This window comes from Chrysochloris asiatica, unplaced genomic scaffold (genome assembly GCF_000296735.1).
Source record: "Chrysochloris asiatica unplaced genomic scaffold, ChrAsi1.0 scaffold00004, whole genome shotgun sequence".
In the NCBI taxonomy this organism is placed as follows: Eukaryota; Metazoa; Chordata; class Mammalia; order Afrosoricida; family Chrysochloridae; genus Chrysochloris; species Chrysochloris asiatica.
Window position 1 is genome coordinate 35,221,407 of NW_006408522.1, and position 10,458 is coordinate 35,231,864.

The 10,458-nt window shown below is 37.0% G+C and overlaps 1 protein-coding gene across 1 annotated transcript in view; it reads left to right on the forward strand.

The window, feature by feature from the left end:
- The window catches only part of INO80 (INO80 complex subunit), a 157,143-nt gene that overhangs the window by 7,977 nt on the left and 138,708 nt on the right, over positions 1 to 10,458 (forward strand). Inside the window, exons 5-8 of the mRNA XM_006831756.1 lie at positions 2,572 to 2,692; positions 4,048 to 4,262; positions 5,899 to 5,952; positions 7,058 to 7,261. Of these exons, the coding sequence (XP_006831819.1) occupies positions 2,572 to 2,692; positions 4,048 to 4,262; positions 5,899 to 5,952; positions 7,058 to 7,261 (594 nt within the window). The remainder of the gene's footprint in view (positions 1 to 2,571; positions 2,693 to 4,047; positions 4,263 to 5,898; positions 5,953 to 7,057; positions 7,262 to 10,458) is intronic.

Here is a 10,458-nt window from a genome sequence, read left to right on the forward strand (position 1 = left end):
CAGAATTCCTCATCTTTCTCCCGTGGAACAGCTGGTAGTTTTGAACTGCTGACTTTGCAGTTCGCAACCAGATTCATAACCACTATGCTACAAACTTCTTGTCATTTTGCTTCAGCTCCCATAGTTAAAGAACAATTTTATAATTGATTTAAAGTATTGCTAATAACCTTTTGAGCATATTACACTTTTAATCTTAAAAGTTTTTATTATTATTATTATTAAAGAGTTTATTCTGAATTGAGTGAAACTTTATAGGGCAGATCATAAATTGTACATTCAAGAAATCATATACTTTGTTTCATTACAATGATCATAATCCCCTCCATGTACCATTAGTTAATGCTATTTTTCTCTATTCATTGTAGCTTTCTTTATTAAAAAAACAAAACAAAAAAACACTCAGGCATATATAATAATTTAAACTATCAAAAGACACATTGTGCAAGCCTGTCTCCTGGCTGTTGGCTCTCAGTCCTCTCTTTCCATGAATCTAGAGTCTTCAGCTGTTCCCTCTCTTCATATCCTCATCTCTGCCTCAATGTGTGGTGTCGCTGCTTCTCTGAAGAAGATCCTGCATTCTGCTTGTGCTCTTCTCCCTTGATTGTCCTAGGGTCCTCAGTTTCTGGACTATAAGATTAACTGTTATCCTATTTTTGTTATAAAACTTCTACCTTTACAGTTGTAACAGTCACAATTAGTCATGATAACAGTTACTCATTATTGAACCATAAATATCTTATCCCCATCTTTTTTCACCAGACCAATCTAGACAAGATGAAAAGTATTTAGTGGAGTCTTAACTAAACTCCCTCTTGAAAACCAGTCACTTCGTGCCTTTATTGCCTCCCCTTTTTAGGTAGCTAGTGTCTTAAGTTGGAGTCCTGGTGTGGTGCTGTGTGGGTTAATGCGCTGGACTGCAAAGTTGGTTTGAACTGCAAGGTGGTGGTTCAAGCTCACCAGTTGCTCCTCAGAAGCCCTATATGGGTTGGTATGGGTCAGAACTAACTTGGTGGCACTTAACAACAACAACGTCTAAGTTGCCCATCCCTTTCTACCCTGTATACAGAGGGGATAGCATTGATACTTGATGTAAAAACTCCTTCCTTCTCAGTTGGTATTTTGAGCTACTACATCCATGAGTATAAGTCAAGTTCATAAAATTGTAGCTACCTAAACTTACACTGAGTGAAGTAGAAAACTGCTACAGACCCATAACAAAAGAAGGAATTGATAAAATCATCAAAAAACTTCCAACCAAAAAAAGTCCAGGTCCAGATGGCTTCACTGGTGAATTTTACCAAATATTCAGGGAAGACCTATCACCAATTCTACTCACATTATTCCAGAATATAGAAGAGGATAGAAAGCTTCCTAATATACTCTATGAAGCAAGCATAACCTTCATACCAAAACCCGAGAAGGACATAACTAAGAAAGAAAGTTATTGACCCATATCCCTCATGAACATAGATGCAAAAATTCTCAACAGAATCATAGCCATCAGAATTCAAACAACACATCAAAAAAATAATACATCATGACCAAGTGGGATTCGTACAATGGATCCAAAGATGGTTCAACATTAGAAAAACAATCAGTGTAATCCACCATATAAATAAAAAGGAAAAGAGCCACGTGATCATATCAATTGATGCAGAATAGATATTTGACAAAATCCAACATCCATTCCTTCAAAAACACTCAAGAAAGTAGGAATTGAAGGGAAAATCCTCAGCATCATTAAGAGCATGTATACAAAACCAACTCTGATAGCGAAGTGGTTACGAATTGGGCTGCAAACTGCAAGGTAAGCAGTTCGAAACTACCAGCTATTCTGTGGGAGAAAGATGAGGCTTTCTGCTCCCATAAAGAGTTATGGCCTTAGAAACCCTGTACAGAGTCGATATGAATCGGAACTGACTTCATGGCACGTAACAACTATATAAAACAAACAGCTAACATCACTTTCAATTGGAGAGAAACTGAAAGCCTTCCCCTTGGAAACAGGTACCAGACAAGGATCCCCTTTATCACCATTCCTATTCAGTATTGTTTTGGAAGTCTTAGCCAGAATTATAAGGCAAGGTATGGAAATTAAAGGCATCCAAATTGGCAAAGTGAAAGTAAAACTATTTGTAGATTATATGATCCTATACATAGAAAAACCCCAAAGACTCATTTAAAAAAAAACAAAAAAAAACCCACTGGAACTCATTGAAAGATTCAGCATAATTGATTAACTTTTAAGGAAAGAAAAGTCTTAGCCCATTTCATCTTTCATTCATTTGTCAGTACTAAGCAAATACTCTGGTAGAAATTCAAAAGCATGAAGGGGTTCTGTTTAAGTAATTTTCATGTGCATAGTACCTGACCGTTTTGTTTGAAAGCTAAGTAGATCATTTAATTTGATATGCTAAATCCTTATTGATCTTTTTGTGGGAAGTATACTGTGTTTTAGATTTTTGGTTTCTCTCTTACTGAGATTTTTGTGGTAAGCATGATGTTCCTTGAAGGCTTTATTGTAGAACACTCACAGGTCCTTCTAAGCATTACTGTCTTTGCCTGCTTCAGCTGCAGCAATACCAGTACTACAGTGCAGGCCTGCTCTCTACATATGACCCTTTCTATGAACAACAACGGCACCTGCTTGGACCCAAAAAAAAGAAATTCAAGGAGGAAAAGAAACTTAAAGGTAAGCATATTGACCTGCCTTTCATTCACTTTAACTCATTCAGAATCATATACAACTTGCTGGTGCTTTGCGACTTTGAATATAATCCTTATGCTAGACATTTACTTTGTTGTCTGAAAAGTCCTTGTTTCATATCTAATTAATACCAAGTACCATTAATGCAAACAAATCCCATCTCCATTGAGCTTATTCCAGCTCCTAATGACCGTACAAGGAGAAAGACGAAGCTTTTTGCTTCTGTAAAAATTTACAGCCTTGAAAACTCTGTATAGGGTCACTCTGAGTCAAAGCTGACTCCCTAGCACATTACCACCATAACCACTATTAACTTTATTTAATATCTTATTTATGATTATTTCTAGCTATAGAAATACATAAGAACTACATATGCCTAGCCAAAGGTTTAGGCCTGTTCGTTTATTTATTTTTTTTCTGCTGGCACTCTGCAAACAGAAATTTTTTTCTGGGAGTGAAAGAAGTTGATTATTCTCAGAGAAGTTGGAAGAGTGACCAAAGTTTTTGGAATGATTTGTAATTGTTGCTGTGTCAGAGGTGATTTAAATTAAATCAACTTCTGATGGTCCTCTGTAGTGTTTGAGTTCCTGTTGGCCAGGAAATGTTCTTTTCTCTCTGATTTAGGTCTTAGCAGCCTAAATCTGTACAAGGAAAATTTTATTTCCCTGTAGATCTGAACTCTACTGACAGTGTCTCTTAGCCTTCTTCCCTTCTTTCTCTTACACCCTCCCTTATCTATTTTACATCTGTTGTTTTCTCATCCTTCACTCACTGTCTCTAGTGACCATGTAGGATAGAATAGAAGTGACCTAGATTGTTCAAATCCTTACAGAAGCTGACTGCTACAGCTTTCTCCAAGGAAATGCTGGTGGGTTCAAATTGCTGACCTTTTTTTGTTAGCAGCTGAGCTCTTTGATCATTGCACCACCAGGTCTATTTATTCATTCTCCACAACCTTCCCCAATGTAGATAAGATAAGATCTTTTATTATATCTTTGAAAATCTTAATGTTGTATCAGTTAATATATTTTCCCCTTCTTTTATTCACCAACATGACCTTCCTTATGATGATTACTCGAACCTGTGGTATTTCCTTTGTTTCCTTTGCTTATTCGGCTCTTGTTTTATTCTGTATTTCTCTTTCCTGTAAGCAGAAAGGGTATCCAGTTTTCTTTTTCGAGGTATCCAGTTTTCTTCTTCTTCGAATATTCATGGGCCTGAATAAATAAAAACATTCCTAGCCTAAGGTGGGATGAGGAATAAAACCTAGAGTTTTCTAAAAGTGATAGGTTGTACTGTTGGAAGAAATGCAATCTGATGAGTTTTTGTTTCCTTTGCAGCCAAATTAAAAAAAGTGAAGAAAAAAAGGCGAAGGGATGAAGAACTTTCTTCTGAAGAATCCCCTCGTCTCCATCACCATCAGACCAAAGTCTTTGCCAAGTTCTCTCATGATGCACCTCTCCCTGGCACCAAGAAGAAGCATTTATCCATTGAGCAGCTTAATGCTCGTCGCAGGAAAGTATGGCTCAGCATCGTGAAAAAGGAGCTACCAAAGGTGAGTGGTTGGAAGGGGAGAATGTGTGCTCTCCCAGTCTCTAGGAGGGATCTGTCAGAGGTAGCTGACTTAACAAAGTTTATCTATATTTCAGAAAGGAAACTAATTTGTTGAAATTAAGCATTCTCTTCATTTACTATTTTTCTAGAATTGAGTCAGAATCCAGAAGACAACTAGGACTAGTTGTCAGTTCCTTAACTTTTCCAAAAATGGTAAGGATTTGACAAGAAATTAATAGGTGATAACAGCAGAAATTAAAACTAAAAGTCGATATGTTTCTTGGAGAAAAATCACAGGTACTAGAAGAAAGTGAATGATTTGAAAGAAATGCATAGGCATTTTTTTTACTTTATTTTTGATAACAGTTTATGTTTCAAACTTAAACGTTGCAAGAGTAGTTTGTTGCATGTCACTCAATATAAATTTAATGTTACACTAATGAAAATATCTGTTTTAAGAAGTTAGAAATACTGATTTTAAAGTTCATATGGAAGAATTAAGAAAACATTGAAAAAACTGCAACAAATGTTAAAACATACTATAAAATCTGTAAACGAAATGAATGGCGAATGAATACTGTGGTAGACTAGTACACGTTTTGATAAATGCTGCTGTGACAATTTTGTAACCATTTGGAAAAAGGTAAAGTTAGGTGTAGCTCATACTCTAAATGGATTAGCAGTCTCAAGGTCAAGGAAACTGCACAAGTACTAGAAGGAAATAGATTAAGAAATTTATGTGGAAAAGGAGTTCTTACCTTTGACTAAATATCCAGAGGCAATAAAAGACAAGAATGATACATTTGACTATGGAAACATAAATTTTTTCATGAAATAACTAGAATTAAAAGAAAGAAAGAACCAAAATGAAAAGATAATTAATTGCTAACTGGGAGTAACTGTTCACTGTATATTCAACAGACAAAGAAAGGATTATTATCCATAATAATTGGAGAACTCATAAAGTTGAAGAGAAAGGACCCAAAATTCATTAGACAATTGGGGATAAGATGCGTATAGGTGATTCATCACCCCCCACCCCCCCGCATACACATATATATATGTATGTATGTATGTATGTATATGTATATGGTCCTACGGCGCCTTACCAGGATTCTTCTCCCTCAAAACTTTTTTGTTGTTGTTGTTGGTAGAAGGTGAGATATATGTGGTAGCAGGAATTGAGTAATAATGGCAGCAGGTTTACCCTGATAGAAAGTAGGGTTAGAACTAGAACCATAGTTGGGGAAAGTAAGCTACCTAAGTCTGTGTGCCCTGCTATGTCTGCTCCTTTGCAGATTGGTCCTTGAAAGCAACATGTTTTAGTCAGGGTTTTGGAATATGTGTTTGCATTTTCCAAGTATGTTGTAAGCCTTATATATAACTTAGATTCTTTGCAAAAAATATAAGAAGATTGTATTTTAAACAGCCACACACACTAGCTAAGTCTTAATGCTGCTTTCAGTAATCTTATATATGATGCTTAAGGCAATATTTTTTTGGATGACTTTTAGATGTGATTTGAAAATGCTTGACTTGACATTTTATTTCCTAACGCTCTAGGAATTCAATACAAGTCTACATAAAAATATAACTAAAACTTATTCTAAATGAAATGTTATTTTTGAAAATTTTAGGCCAACAAGCAGAAAGCTTCAGCTCATAACCTGTTTCTTACCAATAGCCGAAAGGTAAAATTTTAGTTTTCTATTTTCTGTTGTGGTGGAATATATTCTTGTTCTTAGGATCTGTTTTTGCTGTTCTTAATCTGTTACACCATATTGATGATGAATCTAGTAGTACCTAAAAGAATTTCTAAATTTTCTCAATCTATTTCATAAAGTTCTTTATCAGATTTCTGATATTTGAACCTTTTTTGATAAAACCATAACCCATTCTAATTCCTTGGGAGATCACTGAATCTGCCTGAGCTTTAGTTTCTTCATCTAAGAAGTAATCATTTTAATACTTTTGCTTGGGAGTGGTGGTGGCGGCTATGTGCTGTGGAGTCACTTCTGACTCTTACTAACTTTGTATATGGCTTTTGAGTCTGTAAATATCTACAGGAGCAGTAAGTCTCATCTTTCTCCTGAGGAGCGACTGGTAGATTCAAACTGTAGACTTTGTAATTAGCAGCCAGTTCATAATCCACTGTGCTACCAGGATTCCCTAATTTCTTTGCATAGAAGGAATTAATTTAACTTTGAGAGTTGTGAGAATCACATGAGATAATGTTAATAGTTATGATTCTCTGGGCCATGCCACTCAACCAAACCTGTTTCCTCATCTGTAAAATGGGGATGATAATAATGCCAACTTAATAGGGTTTGTTTTGAACAATATTATTGACTATATATTAATCTTAGAATGGTGTCTAGCATGTATTCTTTTTTTTTTAATTTATTGTGAATTATATGATAGTTTACATGGGAGAACATTAGTTTTACATTCATTCTATCATATATTGTTTCATTGCCATGGTTACAATAGCATATATTCTTAATGTATGTGATGCTTTATAACCTCTTAGCACATCCAACTTCTTAATTGCATATTTAAACTTTATTTAATCTTTTATGGAAATATGCCTGTGGATTTCTCATCCTTATTGACTCAGGCTATCTGGGACTGGGTCACTATACAATGGCATCAATCAGGGATTAAGGGGAGAGGGAAAGACATATCCATAGGAGAACTGCTTATACTAAACAGAGGACTTCTGTGGTTTAGAGCTCATGGAAAACAGGCCTTGGTCTTGGGTTTTCCCCTATTGTGATAATATTTTGTATTTTGCAGCTTGCTCACCAATGTATGAAGGAAGTGCGTCGCGCTGCTTTGCAGGCCCAGAAGAACTGTAAGGAGACTTTGCCTCGTGCCCGCCGTCTCACCAAGGAGATGCTTCTGTACTGGAAAAAATATGAGAAGGTGGAGAAGGAACACCGCAAGCGGGCAGAAAAAGAAGCTTTGGAGCAGCGAAAGTTAGATGAGGAAATGCGGGAGGTAAGACAAAAGTATAAAATTTTGAAAGATCTAATTGCTGCAGCCATATCAAGAATGGATTTGTTTGTACTTCATAAATTGCAAGTCTAACTAGTAAAAGTCCTTTTAAAAAAAACACAACTTTTTATTGTGACTTGTATGAAGGTTTACAGATAAGATCATCAGCTTTATATTCAAAATATATACTTTGTTTCATCTCAATAATTAAAATTTCCTCCGAACAATAGTCACTCCACTTCCTCCTTGTGGTTCCTCATTTATATCTTAAATTTCACAAATGAACAAGGCAAAAATATTTGATGCACATACACAAAACAATAAATATCTGTTCATTTAAATGTCCTAAGGCATATTCTGCAAGCCAGTCTTCTGCCGGTAGGCACATAGCCTTACTCAATCCATGCATGGGTCTAGAAGTGGCAGGTGCTCTGTCTCTCAAGTAAAATAAACTTTTTATTGTGAATTTTGTGAAGGTTTACAGACAAGATCAATAGTGTTGTTTTTTTGTTGTTGTTGCTGTTGTTCATTGCAAATACATGTTTTTTTAACGTATTATGAATTATGTGATAGTTTACATGGGAGAACATTAGCTTTACATTCATCCTATCATTTATCATTTCATTGCCATAATTACAGTCCCCTCCATGCATCATCAAACAACCAAAGGGTATACCCTGCAATTCTGTCCCTTGGTCATCAGCACACAGCCCCACTTCCTCTCTGGGTCTAGAGTCCCCAGCTGCTCCATCTCTCCTCATCATCGTCTCTGCCTCCATCTCTGGCGTCACTGCGTCACTGGTTAGGGTCCCGCTCTCCGCTCTTCTCCCTTTAATGGTCCCAAGGCCCTCCGCTCCTGGACTGCAAAGTCAACCACTCCCCTCCTTTTGCTACATAATGTCTGCCTTTACATTTCCAACTCTTACAGTCAATCCTAATAGCAGTTATTCACTATTGTACCACAAGAGTCCTATCCCCATCTCCTTCCATCAGCCCCACCCAAACAGGATACTACTGAGTGGAGAGTCTACTTTCCTCCACACCCTCTGGATCTAGGCTCCCTCTTGAAAGCTTGCAGGCCAGTCACTTCTTGCCTTTGTAGCCCCTCATTTTGGGTAGCTAATGTCCAAGTTGCCTATCCTTGTCTGCCCTGTGTACCAAGAGGGTGGGAGTAAGAGCAACAATTTTGCATTCAACAAATCATACACTTGGCTTCATCTAATTTCTGTAAGATATGACCTTTGGATAGTGATTATAGTCTAGTAAACCAGTTCTTTTTTAATGGTCCTTTACTTGACCTTCCTTTCTCTTTTGTATGCTTACTTTCCCTATTCTGTGTAGATTTATTTCTGTTCCTGAAGGACTGAAAACCAAGATGAAAGAAAAAAGAAACAGCTTACCTTGGCTTGGTTTAGGTGCTGGCTATGGGTTTGATTTGTTAGTAGGTCAGGATGTTGTTAGTAGAACAGAATGTTGTTGTTGTTAAGTGCCTTCAAGTCAATACCGACCCATAGTGACCCCGTATAGGGTTTCTAAAGGAGCTCTGGTAGCGTAGTGGTTATGAATCGGTTGTGAGTCGCAAGGTCAGCAGTTCGAAACTTACCAGTGGTTCCGTGGGAGAAAGATGAGGCACTCTGCTCCAGTAAAGATTTACAGCCTCGGAAACCCTGTGTAGGGGCACTATGAGTCGGAACTGACTCCATGGCATATAACAACAACAACAACAATATAGGGTTTCTAAGGAGCAGCTGGTGAGCTTGAACCACTGACCTTTCAGTTCAAATGGCTTTGCATTCTGGAGCATAAACCGACAGTGCTATAGCAGGACCAGGTGTAGGGTACAAAATTTAGGGCCAGGCATGGCTAGTGGGCACAACTAATCTAGTTTTCTGCTTCTCCCATCCTCTTCTGTTCTGCTGTTTTAGTGTACAACCATTACTGTTGCTAAACCAGAAGTCAGCAGTTCTAGGCTGTCCATATTGTTGAGGAAAGCAAGAGGAGAGAATGCTGGTATTGTTCAGTGTTGTCAAGTCATCTCTGACATATAGTGACCCTGTATAGGGTTTCCAAGGAGCGGCTTGTGAGTTTGAACTGCTGACCTTGCGCTTCAAACCAAGTTCATGGTCAAGTGCTTCTCCTACAGTGCCACACCAGGACTCTTAGAGGAGAGAATTAACAGGACAAAATCATTGTGTTGTCATTGGTTAAATCAATTGGGATAAGCAGAGGGAAAGTTGAAGTTTGGAGAAAGAAGAGAATTAGGGATTGGTAGATGCTTTCTGTTAGATATAGGTAGTACTCCTATCAAAGAGAAGCTTTGGAGCCTTTTCAAATCTTATCTTTTATCATGCATTTGAGGATGAATATGAATTTTGTCTGTTTCACTTAGTTTATCTGAGTGGTCGGTAGTTTTCCTTGCAGGGTAGATGTATTATTGAATTAGTAAATATTTGATGTCATTGGAAATATATACTTAATTTAAAAGTATTTGAGAACTACAAAATTTGAGATTTTGCAAACAGTTTGGCTTGTAATTTAGGTTTATGAGATGTTTTCTAAACAATGTTACTAGCATCCTGATAAGAATTGCAACTATGATTATATTGACATATGTGTCTCTGAACTTTGGAAAAGGTACTGGACCAGTAACTTTTATAGACCATTGTTCTTCTGTCAAGTTTATTTTATTGTAGTCGTTTTTTTTTGCTGTGATGTTGGAATCTCTGACACTGGTATTTTAAATACCAGCAGGATCGCCCATGGTAGACAGGTTTCTGTGGAGCTTCCAAACTAATACAAACTAAAAAGAAGGAGAGGCATACTACTTCTGAATGGTTAGCCTCCAAAAACCTTATGAATAGTAGTGGAACATTGTCTGATACAGTGTCAGAACATGAGCCCCTGAGGTTGGAAGGAACTCAAAATACGAGTGGGGAATCCGAGCAGCTTCTTCAAAGTAGAGTTGACCGAAATGATGTAGATGGAGGACCTTCATTTGCGGATGGTGCAGAACTCAAAATCTGCAGACATCTGTTGATAATTGGAATGTGGAATATATGAAGTATGAATCTAGTGAAATTGGAAGTTGTCAAAAATAAAATGGAATGCCTAAATACTGATATCCTAGGCCTTAGAAGATCAAAGAACATAGCCTTCGGTATAGATTACATCTCAATGTAAAGAAATCAAAAATCCTCACC